The 21,163-nt window shown below is 42.7% G+C and overlaps 1 protein-coding gene across 2 annotated transcripts in view; it reads left to right on the top strand.

Annotated features, from left to right (window-relative positions):
* Positions 1-21,163, top strand: part of LAMA1 (laminin subunit alpha 1) — a 163,529-nt gene that overhangs the window by 124,875 nt on the left and 17,491 nt on the right. For both annotated transcript variants that reach the window (XM_047698103.1, XM_047698104.1), the window contains exons 37-51: positions 11-221; positions 442-558; positions 661-824; positions 2,742-2,877; positions 3,585-3,678; positions 4,956-5,072; positions 6,799-6,981; positions 7,622-7,776; positions 9,293-9,436; positions 10,426-10,559; positions 11,376-11,526; positions 12,273-12,397; positions 17,604-17,754; positions 18,395-18,539; positions 19,233-19,374. In XM_047698103.1, the coding sequence (XP_047554059.1) occupies positions 11-221; positions 442-558; positions 661-824; positions 2,742-2,877; positions 3,585-3,678; positions 4,956-5,072; positions 6,799-6,981; positions 7,622-7,776; positions 9,293-9,436; positions 10,426-10,559; positions 11,376-11,526; positions 12,273-12,397; positions 17,604-17,754; positions 18,395-18,539; positions 19,233-19,374 (2,169 nt within the window). The remainder of the gene's footprint in view (positions 1-10; positions 222-441; positions 559-660; positions 825-2,741; positions 2,878-3,584; positions 3,679-4,955; positions 5,073-6,798; positions 6,982-7,621; positions 7,777-9,292; positions 9,437-10,425; positions 10,560-11,375; positions 11,527-12,272; positions 12,398-17,603; positions 17,755-18,394; positions 18,540-19,232; positions 19,375-21,163) is intronic.

The raw sequence follows: 21,163 nt of genomic DNA, 5'->3' as shown, positions 1-21,163 counted from the left end.
TATCTAACAGGGCTGCTGAAGATGTGTTATCACGAATTCAGAAGAATTACCAGAAGCCACAGAAGGAGCTGGAGGTCTTCAAAGCAGCAGCGAGCAGCCTCCTTTCAAAACACACCAGTGAGCTGCAGACAGCAGGAGACCTGACAAGGGAGGCAGAGGCGAGGACCCGGGAAACCAACCGCCTGTTGCGCATTGTCCGTGCCAACCTGCACGAATTCCACGTGAGTCTCCAGAAGGACGGGCTCTTTCCTTCTCTCTCAGGGCTGGGAGCCCAACTCTCCTATGTCGTTAATTCCATTTTTAGCTTCTTTAGAAACGAGCCCCACCTACTAACTCCCGCACGCAGTGTCAAGCACTAACGTTTAGACGCTGGCTCCCTTTTTGAAGCATCCTCAAAGGTGAGTTGTTTTTTTGTTTTTGTTTTTTTTTTTTTTTTTGCAGGAAAAGAAGCGGCTTGTTGAAGAAGAACAGAACTTGACCTCGACGCTAATTGCCAGAGGGAGAAGATTGCTAGAGGCTGTCACCGCCCGTGCTGAGGCAGCTCAGAAGGCTCTGGCAGTAAGTCTGGCTCGGAACCTCTTCCTGCACCTTGTTCCCACGCACACGGGTACACCGGTCCACAGATGCACCTGTGCTCACAATTTGAATTTCTCCACATAGCAGTTAGAACATCACCGGGATGAGCTGCTTCTGTGGACTGCCAAAATCAGGCACCACGTGGATGATCTGGTCATGCAGATGTCCAAAAGAAAAGCACTTGACCTCGTCTACAGAGCAGAGGACCATGCAGCTGAGCTCCAGAGACGAGCACGTGCTCTGGCCAGGTGAGAGCAGACTTTGCAAGAGTCCCAGGGCGGGTGATCCTGCGGAGCAAGGAGAGTAAGAATGGCTACTTTGCTCACAGTATTGAGTCACTCTTTTTTTTGTCTACAACCGACAACTCCTATTTTATGCACGTGGTGAGGAGGATTTCCTCCCCTGTCTGATAAAGTAGTCATCCTTCTGCATACGATGGGAAAATGCACAGTGAACTGGTTAGGAATCAAACAAATATTATGTCATGATATCACATGATATCATCAAGCCATGAAGGCCTTGTTAAGTAATGACTCAGTGCTCATGGCATTGTTAGGTTGGACAGAATGAAGACATTGATTTTTTTTTTTTTTTTTTTTTTTTTTTTTTACAAATCTTGTCCTTCTGGAGCTTATTATTTGGCTGGCATTATGCATGGTTGGAAGTTGTGGTTGCCCACACTGGAAGACACCATCCCCTTTATTTTCTACTACCTGAAGGCCTATTGTTGTCTTACAGTTATCTTAACATATGTTTTTAGCATTTGTTAAATATGTACTCAACTTGTGACAAAGCACTTCTAAATGAGAAGCATGACTTGAGGACAGTGGTTCTCAAACTTGTCTGCACTTTGGAATCACCTGGAGGAATTTCAAAAATACCGATGCTTTTGTCCCCTTGTCCTCCTCCCACTCAAAGATCGTGACCTGGGCTTTGTCACGTTTTTAAAGATTCCCATGTTATCTAATGTATAGCAAATGAAGGAACTAGCATTTCGTTCTTACCAGACATTTACACAATATTGTGAGTTAATTGGTTAATTTATTTCTTTTAAGTTTGTTACAATTATAAGTAGAAAAAGTCTGGACTCACTGGGAATGTGTGTGCTGCTGTACATTGGGTGTGTTTTGTGGGAGGGGGGAAAATAAATATCTTTCCAATTTGAGGGATGCTGCCATAGAAGATTAGCTCACACAAGGAAAGCAATTAAAAATGATATAAGATAGAATGTTGCATAAATTATGTGTTGCAAGAAGCATTACCTCCTACACATGCCATAGGAATCCATAATAGAAAATGGAATTAGATACTCCGCTCCTATCTTTTCATCAGCTTTCATTATTTCCCAAAAGAGAAAAAAAATATTCTGCCTACATACATAGCTAGGACAAAACCCATATTGCCTAGTATAGTTAGTAAGAGCAATGTGGTATGCTACACGAAGTTAAGTAACATCATTATCTTTTATTTATAAATCACCAGATTGTGCCAATCAAGCAGTAACTGCTGGCGTCTGGTTTGGGAATCCCTCAACTTGATAACCTTGGGGAGAAAATGAAGTGAGTTACTCAGCAGGCAAAGATGTGTCAATTGTCAGATTTCATTTTCAAGATAGAGTGAGCTGGATGAAATTGCGCCATTACCAGTTCATAAGTGATTTGCCCACTTGTAAGAGTGAAGTTCAGATGATTGAAATATTATCTGATCCCCCTCCAAATCCTCTTGTGAATTTCATCCAATTGGTATCTATCTTTTGAGGAACAAGATTCAGCATCCTTATATATGCTTAGGGAAGCTTTTCGGAAATTAGCCTGTGTGCAGCAGGAGAGATGACAGCCAAGGCAGACACACAGTTGTAGCCCAGACAGATGCGGGGGGCTGCACAGAAATGAAGGAATGTTGAGGGCAGCTGGTGGAAACTTGTGGACAGTTAGAACCATGGGAAACAAGCAATAGTCCATTCTGCGGGTGTTAATTAAACTGTGCTTCTGAGGGTTCCCATGGGGACGTAGCTACTTTTGAAGATTTCCTTTGGAATTAGAGGGGAGTCCCTGTATTGTTATTCCTTGAACTTTTCTAAGGGTAAGAAACCCGGAAGCTTTCAGGAATAGTGGGCAAGTTCCCTTTAGTTTGTGCTAACGTCTATAAATATGCTGCTTACACAGTGGTCTTGGCAACGTGAGACACGTGTCCCTGAATGCCACCAGCGCAACGCACGTTCATTCCAACATTAGGAGCCTGATTGAAGAATCAGAGAAAGTGGCAAAAGATGCTCTTGAGATGGTGACTACGACGAGCCTGGTGAGAGCTGCCCCGGGGGCCACAGTGTGTGACTTCCTTTTCTAGACACTGTGGAAGATTGTTTCCAGAGGGTGCTGAGCAAAGACTCAGTGGCTTAAATTCATGCTTGTCACCATTCTTGTCTGGTGAGAGCTGTTTGGCTCTGTCATCATGTGATACAAGTTTTAATTTCTCAGGGTCATACTTTTTTTTTAAGACTTTATTTATTAGCACGAGCTGAGTGAGGGGCAGAGGGAGAGGGGAGAACCCTGATGCAGGGCTTGACCTGGGATCATGACCTGAGCTGAAGTCAGCTGCTGAACCGACTCAGCCACCCCAACACCCCTTAAGGTCGTAAATACTTCTTTACAAAGACTAGGGAATGGTGATCTGGAAATGAGGAAAATCTTACAATTTCTTATAACGAAAGGATAATACTTCTTGATATCTACCTGAGACATCTTCTCTCTGGAGAAATCTTCACTTAATGGCTGGGTTTTGTCTTTATATATTTAAAAATGATTTGTGTTCTTTCTCCTCAGCCATGAATTAGGACAATTTAAATTGTTCCTACCCATTACCTCGTGGACTCCCATGTTTGGAATTAGACCAGAGGCTATTCTGAAAGAGTTGCTCTCCCCATCTCCAGTGGGAGTCCACCTGCCCCTTCCCCCACACTGGCCCCCCTCCCCACACTATTGGCATGTTTAAGGTGTCCTGTTTTCCAGTTCCCAGAATCCCTTGTTTCTAAGGGGAAAGCGGCTCTCCAGGTCAGCTCCAGATTTCTAAAAGAAGGCAAAAGCCTGAGCAGAAAGCATCAAGGTAAGTTTCTAGCTCAAACTGTATTGATATGCAGAGTGAGTAAGCCTCTGAGCATATCACTGGAACGTTCTCCTTTCCTGGAGGAATTTGAACATGAACTCTTCTTTGTCACAATGACATTCCAAGTTCCTGTCATAGAAACATCACATAATTTAAATTTAAATTTTATATTTTATAAATACCAATGCAGTGAGATCTTCCAGAAGGGTTCAGTAAACAGTGATTTCACACATGTATGGGCTGTCCAGTGAACACAACACAAAATGGCAGCAGGAATCTGTGGTGTGAGAAAAACATATACCTTTCACTGTAAAATATTCTAACAAAAAATATCAAGTCCTTATAGGAGTAGACAGTGGACTAAAACAAAGCTCACACCCCTCTAAGAACACTTTCATGCCCCGTAAGGGATCCTCCCATAACTGTCTGAGCCAAGGGCCCGGGTGTGGGCATAGGTTTTATTTTTCTGTGAGTGACACAATTTAAATTTTATGTTGTCATCTCATGGAATGGAAAGTCCCTCACACTTGACCGTAAAGCAGATGAAACACAAACTCTAGCATCTGTATTCACGGACTGGGGCTTCAGCTTACATGGCAAAAAGGTATATCAGAGGCCACCAACCAGTGAACTTTCTGGCAATTAAAACCTTAGGCAGAACCATCGTGTTCATCAGGTATTTTATCCATAATTCATTTTCTAACCATGTGTCCAGCATTGAGATGTGATTGTGTGTTATACAGAAATATTCAAAGTAAAAGCTTTGATCCAACAGCTTTGATCAGACTTGAAGGAGGCTGAGTTGAAGACCTGTCCTGTGGTGAGAGGGTGGGGGGAGAGGAGGGGCCCCAGCCGGGGAAGCAGGGGGGTACCAGGCGAAGATACCTGGGCAGGACAACCTTGGGGGTTTTATAACCTAGAGAAGAGAGGTGGACAAGATTAAGTTGTGAACAGGAAGTTAGCGAATGATTAAGACTGAGGGATTTAAACACAAGTTTTCGCCTGAGCTCTAATTAAATTGGACATGCAATTTGCAAAGAAATACTTGAGAGAAGGGTAACAAGCGAAATAGAAAAAATGATCAAGGAAGTCCAAAACACTCGTACTTTCTATAATGAATGGTGCTAAGTCTTGCTGGAGAAATTTCAATATTGGAGGGGGGGTGTCTGTGGAAAGCTGTTGATTCTGTAGATGGGTCAAAGTGATGAAGGTAACCCTTGCCTAAGCAACTTTTGAGTAGGCTACCCTAAGAAAACACTTTTCCTCCCTTTAAATAGGTATCGCATTGGAACTGAATGAATTGAAAAATACAGCAAACAGAGTTCAAGAGAATGCTGATACAATTACTAGGAGGACCAATGAATCACTCTTAACACTCACAGCAATTCCTGAAGGTAAGTGGAAAGGGGAATCTTGATTTAATTAATGTTTGCTCCTTGTAAAGCCATTACACAGCAGAAGGGAGTCCTACTGCCAGTCTGATTAACAGCCTTGCTCCAAATTGAGACCCAGATAAGAGTTTTTACTAGCAAAGGAGTATGATTTGGAAGTGCAGGTAACTATTTTTTAAATAGCTCCAGAACACCTGCATTGCAATGCTAAAATCATACTCTGAAAAGCAAAAAACCTTGGGAGACTTGATCGCCCCCCTCCCCCCGATGAATTGCTTTCTTTTAAAATGACTCGACACATCCCTTCAATGAAAGGGTCATTTGAAGAAGTCAGCAAGAAGCTGAATGTTCCCACTTTAAGGGATAATGCTAGATGCATTATAAATGGGGGCAATGAACTCTTGCTTGGTGATCTTCCTTCATGAGGCAATAAAGCATTCTAAAATAAGCTCAGAAATCACTTTAATATTGATGGGTTGGAAATGCACTATTCATTACCGTCTGAAATAGGAAAACTGTTTAAAAGTATAATACAAATGAGTCCAGCTGCAATGCAGTCCCTCAACCTTCCCTTATTTTCATAATAAGCCTTATAAGACGCCCTAACAACTCCAGAGTTCTCTCTGTGGGTTCAGCGGTAAACGTGGAAACTACTGTCGGGGGGTCTGGGCTTGGGGCACTTTGCACTGACTTCTAACCTTAAATCATGGGAACACATTCTAACGAAGTTTCGTTTCATTTCATTTTCTTCTCTTTTCTTTTTTCTTTTCCTTTTTCCTTTCTTTGTTTCTTCCTCCCTCCATCCCTCTCTCTTTCTTTCTTTTAGGACACATGATGTGTGTTGGTTAAATACTTAAAAGTACCTTTTCAGGGGCACCTTGGTGACACAGTTGGTTAAGCATCCGACTCTTGATTTTGGCTCAGGTCATGATCTCAGGGTTGTGAGATCGAGCCCCGTATCAGGCTCTGTACTAAGCACGGAGCCTGCTTAAGATTCTCTGTACCCCTGCCCCCCTGCCAACCTCCCCTTTTTTTAAAAACCTTTTTTATTTGGAAGTAATTTCAAACTTGCAGAAAAATTGCTGCAAGAGTAAAAAGGAACCTGTAGACTCTTTATCCAGCTCCTTCTAGTGTTGGTTTTTGTCCTGTTTGAGACTGGATACATTAAACGTGAATACTAGTGCCTTTAAAAAAAATCATTACCCAGATTTTCTAAAACAACTGAATTCCACTTTATCCATTGTGACTGGTTAGTCTTTATTCTGCTGTTCCGTCTAGTAGCCAGCTGACATTGTGGGTAAATGCCACTTCCTCTAGTCTAGGACATGCACGTCTTATCTACAAGTTTAAATTCCCCAACCTTCTTATCTACACATGGACTGATTTCAAGAAGGTATCTCATGACTAGAAGGGTGACCAAATAAAGAAGTTTAGCTTATTAACATCTAAGATGCCGAGAACACAACAATTGGTAGGTGATCTCACTGTGTGTTGAAAGGTCAATAGAGAACATTGTTACCAAAACTATTTCATTTGTCCCTAAGAGGGTGTGGTAAGGCATAGGGCATTCAGTCTTAGTACTGCCATTAAAGAATGAGAAGCCCTATTTTCTGTTCAGCAGCCTGTAAGAAATATTATACATGTTTCCATGAGAGGTCACATTTTTGGTGGTTTATGGTTTTCCCTGTATGCGATCAGAGGAGTGCATGCTTGCATTTAAATTTGTCAGGTATCCAAGGCAAGGGAACCAAAGTCAAAGAGCTGGCCGCATCTGCAAATCAGAGCGCAGCAAGCACCCTAAAGGACGTCGTGGGATTGAGCCAGAAGCTGCTGAACACATCCACCGACCTGTCCAGGGTTGACGCCACCTTACGAGAAACCAACAGACTTCTACAGGACTCCTCAATGACCAGTACGTCCCGGTCTCCCTTCCCAGAGGGGAAGCCCATGTTGTGAGATTTCCAACTGGCCCGGTGTACCATGGGGTCTTTGTGACAGACAACATCCCTAAGGAATAAAAACGCACTGATGTCTAGATTTGCATTTATAAGGGGAGAGAAGAGCCTTGGGGAGGGCCTGCTGCTGGCGCATTTTTCATGTACAGTCGACCCTTGAACAACATAGGTTTCAACCGCGCAGGCCCACTGTACAGATTTTTTTTTTTCAATGAATACAGAAAATGTAGTTTCTTTGAGTTTCTTAACATTTTCTTTACTCTAGCTTACTTCATTGTGAGAATACAGTGTATGACACATGTAACCTACAAACCGTGTTAACTGACCATTTACATGGTTGGTGAGGCTTCCAGCCAACAGTAGGCTATTCCTAGTGAAGTACTGGGGGAGTCAGAAGTTACACGCAGCTTTGCAACTGCATGGGGTTGAGAGCCCCCCACCCCACCCCTGAGTCACTCGAGGGTCAACTGTATTTACCAAAATTTCAAGGATCTGATCATTAGGATGTTCTATTTCATTCAGTGCATTGGGAATAATAAATTCACCTCCCTCGTTTCCTCCCTGCCGCCATCTTTCTCGCCACCTGCTACTGGGTAGCTCTGCTAGCTGGAAGAAGAGTGAAAGAAGCCGAGACACAAGCCAGCCTTTTATTTGATCGGTTGAAGCCTTTGAAGATATTAGAAGAGAACCTGAGCAGAAACCTATCAGAAATCAAACTGCTCATCAGCCAGGCCCGGAAGCAAGCAGCTTCTGTGAGTGTGGGTTCCTGGGGCTCTCAGGAGCTTGGGCCTCCCGCAGCGGGGGCTCTCGGTAACCTCCGGTCTCAGGGGACTCCTGTAGAGGGGACTGTCACACTGACTTCTACCGATTCTGCTCTTACCACCCACATTTCTCCCAGCCTTGTCTACAGTACATTTAAGACTTTGTGTTAGGTATATTTACACACACACACACATATATATATATATATATATTTAGGTATATAAATATATATCTGTATATATGTGAGATATAGATAGATAGATAGATATGGCGACTTATGACTTTTATTTATGGTGCTTATGCTTGGTCTCAAATATACCATCTCTCCTGCCCTGGATAGTATATTTAAGTGGACTTAAGTAGTCTCATTTTCTTTGTTTTTTCTTCATTCAACCTGGTTCCAAATGATAGTGAAGAGATCTCACGTGTTTGTGGAGATTTATAACCGTAGCCTCGACTCGTCGGTCCACAGCTGTTCCCAGCTGCTGTAGAGCTCATGGTCTAAGTGTCTGCCTCTAAGCTGCCTTGGCCGAGTCTGGCTCCGTGGCCATCGTTTCACGAACGCGGCAATGCAAGTGTTCCTCAGAGTGTGGCCGCACCCTGAGCCTCATCGCCCAGGAGTCCGGCCGCACAGCCTCCACACACAGGTGCTCACAAATCCAGGACACTGAGTGCATCGAACACTTGAGAACTGGAAAGAAAGTGCATTACGGCCATCCGTAGCTCCAGGCCTTGGCCAGGCTCTAAACGGGAGGCATTTCAGGGAAATTTCTTCAAGAGACTAAGCCGTTGACACGCTACTGGGGATTTATAGAGGACGGATGTGAGCTCTGGTCTCACGTTCATCCGCCTGAACCCTGCTAGCTAAGAAAAAGCAGTTCTGGAGTCTTCCACTCCCCCCTCCCTCGAGTGACCTCAATATTGGAAAATGGCCGTAGGTTGACATGAGCTCTGGTTTCTGTTTGTTTCAGTGAAGGTCACCAACGAAATGTAAGCCCGACGGACGCTTCTGAATGCTCTGATTAGTACAAACGTATAATCTTTAAAGCTAATATAGGATATATATGCAGATACTTAGAGAAACGTGTAGTAAGTGCAGGGGTTGCTCTATAAATATTTGCTGGATATATAAATAGATTATCCCTTCACGTATTTGACAGATGATCATCAAACGTCCTCCCTGTGTTAGGGGTAAAGATTCCAGGGTGATCTGGATAAGCTCCTTGTCTCAAGGAATTAAGTCTCACATGAGCGAGCTCATTTCCTATGTAAAATAATCTTAAAACTTCAAGACTGACTTTTCCATATTTAAGTCATTCACCAAATAAAATAATTTTCCTCACCACCTGATCTCTCACATTATGAAACACAAAGCCTTATGCATCCTCAGGAGAGGAAACTTGTGGACCAGTGAAAATTGGTTCTGGAACAGCACGTTTGATCTCCTGGCCTGCGGCCAGTGTTTTGTCACTGAGTGATTAGGACACTTCCTCTTCCCTTTCACAGATCAAAGTCGCCGTGTCTGCAGACCGAGATTGCATCCGGGCCTACCAGCCTCCAATTTCTTCTACCAACTATAACACCTTAACGCTCAATGTTAAGACAAGTGAACCCGATAACCTTCTCTTCTACCTGGGGAGCAGCACCAGTGTGAGTATGGACCGTAGACAGCCCCAATGAATCTCTTCCAAGCGTATGTAGTTTCTGAATTGGTGGGGGGAGGGGGGTTGATGAAAGAAAAAACAAAACAAAAAACAAAAAAACAGGGCCTTGGTGAAATCGGGAATCCTTCTAAGGGAACTAAACTTTTGCTAAGCTAGTTGCATTAGATTAAAAACACACACAGTCCCAAGCTGCATGCCTGTGAGGAGGGCCCCGTGATGTTGAGGAGAGTGTCTTCCCTAGCTACAGGGTGGCATTTCTTAATGGCTTCTGCAGCCTCTTCAGCCCCCGAGCGCAGCCTTGGGGGTGGAAGCTGGATCTCAGAGGTTGTCATCAGGAGTGGGGGTGTGCACCCTAAGGGGTGTATCAGAACCGTCCAGCTTCACCCAGGCTCCTCCACTCAACGAGATTTCGGTGGTTCCCAGAGGGGCAAGTCCCCTGTGGAAGACCGACTTGATACCTTTGGCTGCCAGTGGGAATGGGTCAGAACCCTTGTGGGTCTGAGAGCAGAAAATATTAATGAGCACAAGTTCTGAAATATCTTTCTGGGAGCGGAGGTGCAGAACAGATGCAAGTCTGCGTTGCGGGGTGTCATGACTCCTGTCTTACTACGTATTTCATGTTCACTCACTGCCTTCTCAGACTGGGCAGACCAGTCCAGTGCCTTTCCTCCTGTTCCCTGTAAGTTACTGGTGACCCCCAGTGAGTGTTTCTGAGGAACTTTCTGGAAGGGACTGTGCAGGGCTAGGCAGGGCAAGGTTGGGAGGGGCACTATTATTCTAACAATGGCGTAACCATCTCCAAGACTCTGAGTCATGCTCCAGCTCCAGGGAGGGGAACATCTAAAGACAAAAGGTGGGTTTTTTATTGTTTTTAAGAATAGAGGATATGCTCTAGGAGCTCATTCTTTAACATGTTTTGGTAGTCATGCAAACAGTCGGCATGTAAACTCATCCCAGCTCATGCCTGCACCCCAGTCTGATTTCTTGGCAGTGGAGATGCGGCGAGGGAAGGTGGCCTTTCTCTGGGATCTGGGCTCCGGGTCCACGCGGTTGGAATTTCCAGACTTCCCAATTGATGACAACAAATGGCACAGTATCTATGTAACCAGGTAATAGAGAAAGTTCTCTCCAAGTGTCTCTTTTTTTGGAACTATATCTTATAAGTTCATGTTTGTCACATCCTATCATAGTCTTTGAAACTTGGGGGAAGTTAGATTACAGTTAAAGGATAGTTGGTTTAGATTAACTATAGAATTAAGGGCTTCCCCCCCCTTATTATAAAAGAAATAAACTTTGTTACCAAAATCAACGATCAAAAGAAGAAAAATGTTAGACGTTCATTACCTTTAGAATGTTAGGTCTAAAGCTGGCCGACCAGTAAACTGAGTTCTCCCCCGCAGAGAGGAGTGAGAGGCAACATGGTAGAAATCCCACATGGGGGTGTGTGGTGTGTACGTAGAAGAGGAAAGAAGGCAGGGATCCAAGTGGGAAGTGTCGTCTCTTAAAATACACACACAAAGCAAAATTCTTCTTTGCAAAGCCTCCCTTAAGGTGTATCTTTTTACTTTTCCGTAATCTTATGGTTTGTTGTTGCCGGGAATTCTTGTCTTCTGCTTTGTTATTTGTGGAAAAGGAGTAATACTGAAGGCAGTAGCCTGTTTCAAATAGTTAACTGATCATCTGTAACTGGTTTAAGCAAGGAGGTAGCACAATGCCATTTATGATTTAGAAGACCTTCTCCACAAGTTTTTGCGAGTAAACTGGGGACAGGGTAGACAAGACTGGAAGACGGAGACCAGTGGGGGGACCCGCTGCAGGGAATGTGGGGAGAAAAGCCTGGAGGCTGCCTAGAAACAGATGTGTACTTACGCGGACAGTCGTGGGATTCTGAAAGTGTTCTTTCTGTAATTCTTTGTGACCCATAGATTTGGAAACATCGGTTCATTGAGTGTAAAAGAAATGAGCGCAGCTCAGAAACCACCAACAAAAACAAGTAAATCCCCTGGAACCGCCAATGTTCTCGATATAAACAACTCAACGCTCATGTTTGTTGGAGGGCTTGGAGGACAGATCAAGGTAACGTTCAAGACATTCATCTGAACAGGACTGATGGGCTGCTTTTCCCTAAAACTAGTGTGCTTAAACTATTGAACAGATCCAAGGCAGATGAATATTTCTCATTTCTGTGATTTTGCATAATGACAGCACATTTTCAGAGTTGGGCTGGTTTTATAAACCAGAGGGTCCTGCCGAATAAAGAGCATAAATGGAAAAGAAGCCAATGGTCCATTTTGCGACTTGAGTTTCTTTCCCAGGACTGAAACAGGAAATTCAGCATTCTGTATTCATTTCTGTAATTTCTTTTATTGCTCTTCTAACCCTAGTGGTAGAATAAGGCTAATTAGTGTTTAACATCAGAGCTAGTGGTATATATTTTATTATACCCGCTATCCCCTTACTGGATGAAGTTGAGTCACTTGGATTTGGTTCTGTGTTCTGAGAGTAAGGGGGTCAGTACCAGCCGGGCCCTCACTACTGACCAATACGCTCTGAGCCTCTGTTTCCTCACCTGCAAAAGGAGCTTCTCTCCAGGGCCTCTGGTAACCGAGGTGATCTTTGCGATCCTGTTTGGTTATCGCTTATTCTACAATTACACTTAATAATTGGGAGGAAACCAGTGATCACAATGGGGCCATTTTTCTGGATGTTGTTTTCTCAAAATTTGGATGTTAGATTTGCGTTCCCAGCAAGGAGTTCTGTGCACATAGAGAACGTATTCCTTTCCCGATTCATGTGGGTTCTGTTTTGTTTGTTTATATTAGAAGTCTCCTGCTGTGAAGGTTACCCATTTTAAAGGCTGCATGGGAGAGGCCTTCCTGAACGGACAGTCCATCGGCCTGTGGAACTATATTGAACGGGAGGGCAAGTGCCATGGCTGCTTTGGAAGGTAACGGGCCCTGCAATTTAATATATAGTGTCATTCATGTCCCATAGCTGCTTAGGGAATTCCCATGCCTATCACGGTGGCCCTGTCATATCAGTTGTCTTACCCCAAAGGATAGGGCATAGGTCATTTACTAATGGAAGCATGGGCATCATTTTTAACCTTTAAGAAGTAGTTTTCACTGTGTCTTGTATGCTTTCATCGTGGATCATATCCTTGAGAAGCACCAGATATCTTCTCAAAGCACCTTCTGTCCCAGAGAGCCATGGGAACATTTTCGATAAATCACTGTACATCTTCAGTTTGGAAATACTTCCAAGGATGATAATTTTGTTTCTGCCACCAGTTTTTATAGCTACATACTTTCTCATTCTTAAATTCTGGAATTCTAGAAATTAAATGCCTTTGGCAATGGAGAACAACTCCCTGACATCGTTTGGCAGATACCGCTATAGGAGCAGGCATTTAATAACAATCTCACCGAGCTCAACAGCCCCCATTTTCGTTTCTAAAAAGATAACTGCAACCCCAGAAGTATACAAATCTTGTTTCCTCAAGCTTTCGTAATTAAGACAATAGATTGCTTCTGCCATTAGAGAAATTTAACATCTGATATAATTCTGTCATCTAATGGGCTGCTCTGTCCAGATAGATATCTGTAATTAACAGGGAGCCGTGACAAGATCAGTTAGAAGCAACTCCCATTACATTTAGAAATTCGTGGGTGAGTTTTCATTTTGTTACTGTCAGAGCTGTTTTCTCTTAGGGCTCGTAGCTTGGGATTTTGTGGTTTGAGCCTTTTATTTGTTTCCTTCCCTTGACTTCACTTGCTTTCAAAGTCATGACCAGAAGTTTGGTTTTTGGAGCCTTATGACTGAAAAAAATATTAGCTTTGGAGTTTTTTTTCAGGCTCCCTCTCCTACCAGATCTCTCTCAGTAACTTTATAATAAGTCACCTCACCTCATGGAGACTTGGTTTCTTCTTCCAGAAAAGGAAAATGAAAATCTTGTTGTCCTACCTCCCAGCACTGGTGATGAACACTTAACCATGATGTATGTGAAAATCCTCTATAAACTCGAAACCCCGGCCCCAGTGTTCCACTCTGAACTTCCTGCAGTCACAGTCCATTGCTTTTTAGGTAGATGCCTCAGAATTATTTTCTTGACAATAAGCATGTGAAACCCAAGGTTTTGCAATTGGCAAATAAGATAAAAAAATGATACTGCCCAGTGAGGTAATGACACCAGCTCTAGAACTCTGGGAGCCAGACTTCCCATCACTTTTTCCTCATGCTGTTTTTCTGATAGGGAAGTTTCCCGAGCAATTTAGTGATTCTAACTTGAGAACTGTTCCAACCCTTGGGCTCTGGGTCGCAGATTGACTCCTGATCATTAATCTTACTTGTAGAAAGTCTGAAGAGAGCTCAAAAATTTCTAATATAGAAAATGCCCCCTACTTTAGCTGTTGCAGTATTCCTAATTTCACCTATCATTTTCAGGGTTATTTTTAACCCCCTGGCCTTAATACTCATTAAGGAGGGCATAGATTGCATGGAGCACTGGGTGTTATATGCAAACAATGAATCATGGAACACGACATCAAAAACTAAGGATGTACTATATGGTGACTAACATAACACAATAATAATACTGCTGGCCTTGAATTGCAGTAATGAGGGAACTTAATGACTACTAGCTCTTCTCGTTTGCTGGAATGAGAAAGTCCATTTTCTATGTGGCCATCGGTTTTCTTCTCTAAAGAAAACCCTCCCACCACATGTCCACCCACCCTGGACCCCCAGGGAAAGATGAAGGTTGCTACAGACCAAGAGGAGGGATTAGCAGGTGCTCCCACTGCCCCACCGGCCTCCACCCTATTCCTGGAACTGGCTTTTTTGGTAGAAGCCTGACCACCCACATGAACTTCAGGATCAGATTGACTCATTAGCTCAAACAGAGGTTTTCTGGGTACGGAGCAAATCAGGCTATCCTTATGTTGACTACCATGCCTAAAGTATGTTTTTTAAAAGAATAATAGTTTAATAGGATATTAATAAATATTTTTTTCTAAGTGGGGATATAAGGTGTGTCCTGACTATAAATTGTTGGGAAACACTGAATGAAACAGTTAAGTACACTGTCTTATGGTGAGGCCATCGGAGCCTCTGATATGCTTACACACATTAACCGTGTCCTCGGGAGCGGCAGCAGTCCCAAACTCACTTGATCCCCAACTGTTTAAAAAGCATTTCAGAGTTGCCTACATTCCATAGAACATGCAGGGGCAGGTGCAGAGACAGACACAAGGGGGCGCTTTCTGTCCGTCTTTTTATTTAATTTTTTTTTTTTTTAAGATTTTATTTATTTGTCAGAGAGATGAGCACAGGCAGATAGAGTGGCAGGCAGAGGGAGAAGCAGGCTCCCCGCTGAGCAAGGAGCCCAATGCAGGACTCGATCCCAGGACGCTGGGATCATGACCTGAGCTGCAGGCAGTCGCTTAACCAACTGAGCCACCCAGGTGTGCCTGTCCGTCTTTTTAAATTGAGTTGTCTTCATTTTAGGCAACCTCCTCTACTTATTAGATGAAGACTTTGGCTTAGAGTTAACTAACTAATTCTAGGAAATGAATCAATGTTAGCAGACCGGTGATTAGAATTCATGTGCTTTTGACCTTCTTGTTTAAGTAATCTGCCATTATTAAATCATTAGTGTGGTCCTCTGATGTCCTTTAGATTTAAAAATTTTCTCAGAACGAGCATTTACCTTTGACTTCTATTACCAAGGAAATGAACTGATTTTTTTTTTTTACTTTTTTATTCCTCTTTGAATATATTTGCCTTTTTTTATATGTTTTTGGCATATGTTTATAATTATGATCTCTTAAATTCTTAAAGGACATTATACAGTAAGCCACTGATTCTAACAGTTTTCATCTAAATATGGAAAAACCTTTTTATTTAATTAACAGGTCTTTATTCTTGTATTAGTGATGAGTGGATGTTGTGACAGGCTGTGTTGGGACCTTTGGGACAGGCCAGTCTCCCATGTTCCGGGCCCCTGCTAGCTGCTGGCGATGTCAGCATTAGTCATTGGAGTTGATCTTCTCCAACGTCTCCTGGTCTCTAGGAAAGACACCTGTGGAAGCACAGAGAAAGTTCTCTGCCGCTGTGGCAAGTGGAGGCACAGGTGAAGTGGCATCAGAGGCCCGGGGCCCAGGTGTCCCCACCACTCACTGTCATACAGCTGCCCTGAGTGCTGACGGGTAGTACAGCAGGTGTGACCCCCTATCATGGGAGCTTGCATCAGAGGACTAGTGATTCTTAAAGGCTCATTGGGCTGAGAGCTGGGGAGGTAAGGTTGTTTTGGCAACCAGCCAGCTTTCATTTGTCCCAGAGTCCCTTGCCTGTGCAAGGCCCCAGAGCTGCCTTCCTGTGGCCCACCTGGGAACAGGCACCTGGGCTGACTGATGATACTTGTGGGTCTCGTGGTTATAGAACAGAAGCCTCAGCCACAAGGGGACAAGCCCCAGAAAAGTGTCATTGGCCAGGGAGGGGAAGCAAGAACTTTCTCAGGAAATGCACAAACATGGTTTCATTTGAGTGCATCCCTCATTGTGGCTAACTCATGTGGGCAGGCCCCGCTGATGGAGAGAAACCAGAAACAGAGAGCTCCCCTTCTCAAGAACAGGGAACTCATTAGCTCTGGAGAGGGAGAGGGCGTGCACAGCAGGACTAGAGAGATTTCTGGACTTTTGTTTGAAAAATGGCTTCACCATTTTCTTGGGTGTGCCCTTGGACAGGGTACTTAATCTTTGAGGCTCCGCTTTTAATAGGCAAAATGACATCCCTTTGGGGACCTTTGAACATAGCAAAATAATCAGAGCTAACTGGAGTGAACATTTAAGTGCCAAGTACTGTTTAAAGGACTTTATATGTATTAAATCATATATAGCCCTTCCTGAGAGCTTCTATTGTCCTTATTTTACAGATGAAGGTAATGACACACAGAGACGTTAGGCAACTCTTCCGAGTTCACACAACTAGTAAAGGGGGAGACAGGGATTTGAACCCCAGCGGTCTGGTTCTAGAGTCTGTGTCGTTAGCCGCATGAAACTGTGACCAGCCAAGAAACAGAGCAATGGGACATACCTGCAGGAATTCATAGGTTTCAGAATGAAATAATAGAGAATTAAACCATAGGTTCCTCATGCAGAGTGCATTTCCTTTAAGTTATACTTCTAAGAAAGGTCAAGGGACAGAAATCTTTCAAAAAAGCAGGACCACAGGAAGCTGTCAGCTTGAAGCCTCAGGTTTCATAAAGCACTGATATTTTTCTTTTGTTAATGGAAACAGTGTCACCGTTTGGTTACGTGTCCTGCTTAGAGATGTGGCTCTGAGTTTGGGTATTACACCTTCAGCTGGGGAAAGTGCAAATTCATATCCCCCCCCCCCCAAAAAAAAAACCCCACATCCAGGTTCTGAAGCCCAGAAATATATTTTTTAAATGTATTGTGATATGTTCCAGATAAACTTACTTTGTATTTGAAGAGTAAATAGTCAGCCTTTTGAGGTATGGGGATGACCAGAAAACACACGGACCTGAGAAGTACCAAGGTCTATTTTAAATAACTTTGTTGTAAGCACACCCCACAGATTTTTGAGATGGGTGCTGTTGTCAATGATGGTTTGTTTCTTTTCTTTTTCTTTTTCTTTCTTTCTTTCTTTTTTTTTTTTTTTTTGGTAAAGTGGTCCTTCTGCTACATTGGTACATACTTGTTTTCCATCACTATCCCAGTTTAACTGATGCATTACTTAAAACCAGCAGATAAATGATAAAATGTTAATATAAAAATTACTCTGAAAGCTGTGGAATTAAGAAAGGGCAGTGATAGTAAAGGAAGTCAGAACAAATGAAAATCTACCTGATAAGTAGAAATATTTATAGCAGTTATCCATCCTTTGAAGACCTTTCTTCTTTCTTCTTCCAGTGAACACGGCCTATGTTAACTTTCTTTTCTGTACAAAGCAACTGGACTTTGTCTTGCATAATCTAGCAGCATATTTTAAGATAGGTCTTAGAGTGACTTATCAAATTATGGAAATAACAGCTCTACCACAATGTTTGTGAGGGGAAGCCCTCAGTAAAGGTATCCTTTCTTTTTAACCACCTTCCTGAGAATAGGTTGTATTTCCTCTGCTCTGTCTTGCAGCCCCCAGAATGAAGACTCCTCCTTCCATTTTGATGGGAGTGGGTATTCGGTCGTGGAGAGAACGCTCCGGACGACGGGGACTCAGATAATTATGCTTTTTAGTACCTTTTCACCCAATGGGCTTCTTCTCTATCTCACTTCAAATGGCACTGTAAGTATATTCAGTCAAATTGTTGTGAGGATATTTATGTTTAATGACTTCTTTGTGAGCATATACAAATATAAGATATATATATATGTTTGTCATACTAGTTCCTCATTTTAAATATTTTTATGTTATAAATTCACTGAAGAACCATTGTAAAATACAGGAGAGCACCAAGTAGAAAAGAGCCATCCTACCATTTATGGAGATCAATGATATTTGTTATTAAATTTTGACTTTCCTCTATCTTGTTCAGTGTTCATTCTGATCACTGTGGCCTTCATTGAATTCCATCTATGGGAACTTAATGTTGTTTTTATTCTATTGTGGGGTTGATTTCTCTCAATCTTCTAGTTTTTTTTTTTTTGTAGGACTGGCCCGATTATGAATCTAAATGAAAATGATACAAAGATTCCACTTCTCTTACTATAGATTTTGGCAACAATGTGTTTCTCTCCTTGATACCTGTGTAGTACTCTAGAAAGTCTTCCCAGATACTTCAGTTTCCTAACAGAGACTTCTGATGGTTGGGCCAGATCCAGATTTCTGAGTTTGACTTTGGAAGGTTTTACTGTCTGCAATAGGAAGGAAAAGGGAATCTGTGAGAACGATGTAGCCCTGGGTAACTTTTTTCTCTTCTTCACAGAAAGACTTTTTATCCATCGAGCTGGTACATGGCAGAGTCAGAGTTACAGTAGACCTGGGCTCAGGGCCTCTTGCCCTTACTACAGACAGACGCTATAACAATGGAACCTGGTACAAAATCGCCTTCCAGAGAAACCGAAAGCAAGTTAAGTGCACAGAAGGGCAATGAGATGGTACAGGCCACCCTCGTAGGAATAGAAATCCTTCCAAAATCAGGAACGCCTGAGTAGTTCAGTAGGTTAAAAGTCTGACTTTTAATTTTGGCTCAGGTCACGGTCTCAGGGTTGTAAGATCGAGCCCTGCTTAGGGCTCTCCACTAGGCATGGAGCCTGTTTGGGATTCTCTCTCTCTCTCTTTCCCTCCTCTCTTGTCTCTAGAAACTTGAAAGGAAGGAAGGAAGAAAGAAAGAAATCCTTCCAAAATCAGCAATTTTTATTTACTTTAGCTTCTTGGGTATTCTTGAATGATCTTCTAATAGAAAGCCATTGTTTTCTTTGAAATACTAAATGCTAGGATTCACATATTGCTGGGGGGAATATTATACTTTTTTTTTTTAATGGCTTCCAAGAGCATTACCTAACAGTAAGTAGTGAATTGGAATCAAAGATCAGATCCATTCTCTTCCCTGCCACACACGCAGTGCTGTCCTTCAGCAATACGTATTCTGGATTCATTGACTTCTGTACTGAGGATTTTCATGTGTCCTTTAATAGTCCAGAATACTCCCTGGTCAAATGTGCAGAATGCGAAGGAATTTATAAAGAAAGAATTTATAAATGAACTTCGTTTTTACTTTAATGTTAGAAAATGGTTTTCATTTTCCTGGTTCTTCTTTTTAGGAATCCTAGCAGTTATCGATGCATATGACACCAGTTATAGAGAAACCAAGCAAGGCGAAACTCCAGGAGCGTCTTCGGATCTCAATCGTCTAGATAAAGATCCAATTTATGTGGGTGGATTACCTAGGTCAAGAATTGTAAGGTATTTCACGTGTCATAATCATGTCTGTAACTGCCAAATGTGTTAGCTTCCTAGGGCTACTATAACAAGGCACCACAAGCCAGGGGACAGACAACAGAAGTATGCTCTCTCACAGCCCTAGAGGTTACAGGTCCAAAATCAGGGTGTCAGCAAAGTTGCTTCCTTCTGAGGGCTGTGGGAAAGACTCTGTTCCTTGCCTCTCTCCTAGCTTCTGGCAACTTCAGGCATTCCTTATGGATAATGTTCTCTGTGCCTTATTACATTGTCCTCCCTCTGTGTGTGTCTGTGTCCAGATTTCCCCTTTTTATAAGGACACCGGTCATATTAGACACCCTAATGTCCTCATCTTAACGTGATCACATCTGTAACAACCCTATTTCCAAATCAGGTCACAGTCCCAGGTCCTGGGGGTTAGGACTTCATCATCTTTTGTGGGGGACAAATTTTAACCCATAACACATGCCTTGATTCAAACCACTATGTGTCATATTAACTGGGATGTAAAGAAACCCTTCTACAGTAAAATTAATGATTTTTTTATTTGTTGCCTTTAGAACATCTAGAAATCTTTACCAATTGCTACTAATGTTCTACAATATTTAGAGACCCCATTTTCCATCATAGGTTGTTTTCCTCTAGAGATTTTAGTTGACTCTTTTTCCAGACCCAAAAAAAAAAAAAAAAAAATGCTCTCTGCAGACCCATCTGGACTTCCTTTTGTGTGATGAGAAAGAACAATGTATGTGAAAGTTGAAAGGCCAGCATCAGGAAGTTAGAGAAAAGATGGCAGAGGAGACAATGAAATAATTTTGTAACACTAATTCATGTTTAGCTTTGTGACTTGACTTTAATAATTGACATAAGCTCTCTGTGGGTCATTGTCCTCAGTATTACAATTCTGGATTGGACAAATTAAGCCCTAAGTTTCACATCATAAAAAACAAACAAACAAAAAATGGCTAGGAATGGCTAGCAGTCAAGGCAAGATGGATTCCAGGGAGTGGGATTATCAAATGTCCCAACTGAGTCATCCAGCCCAGTGGTCTTCAGATAAGTTAGTAGCACTATCCCATCTTCAGCCGAGTTCTTATAGGGAATCCTAATAAGCCACATGGAAGTGCACCCACTCTGGATGCTGTAAGTTAAGCAGCCCAGATCTACTCCTCACCCCTTCTCTTTGCCAGAAATTTCTGGAGGTTCCAAGGAACACCATTTATCACCACAGTCACCATGCCCCTATCCCATCTTGGAAATGAATTAAACTTCAGGGCAGCGGTCACTTGCCCCAGGTATTACCCCTGCCAAGATGGAGCCAGGACTGGAAACCTGTCTCCTAATCCCAGATTCTAGATGTTTCCTCACATAGTGACAGCAGGGGTGGATACTCCTGTAGCAACAAGCTGTGTTGCCCCTCATCTGTGCTGGACCTAATTGGACACCATGTAGACAGTGGAGAAAAGGTCCCATTTTCTAAGAAGATATCCCAAATCACAGACTTTTATGCTAGAAGGAACTTGGGTATCTATCAAGGCTAGCTTCTTCATTTACAAAGAAGAAACTGAGTTCCAGAAAGGTAAAAATACATCCAAAATCAAGTAGTTGCCTATTGGTCTACAGCTCATTGCTCAACACAGAAGAGAGAAAATTGAGATGGGACTCTAACTGGAAACCATATGAGTTCAGAGTTCTCCTGTGACTAGCTGATGCTTCAGAGTATAACTCAGTCATCTCCATGCTTTGGAAATGAGAGCTTGGTTATATGAGAACCTCGCCCCAGCCAGTAGTGTGG

Source organism: Lutra lutra, chromosome 12, assembly GCF_902655055.1.
Source record: "Lutra lutra chromosome 12, mLutLut1.2, whole genome shotgun sequence".
Classification (NCBI taxonomy): Eukaryota; Metazoa; Chordata; class Mammalia; order Carnivora; family Mustelidae; genus Lutra; species Lutra lutra.
This window is presented reverse-complemented; position numbering and strand designations above follow the sequence as displayed.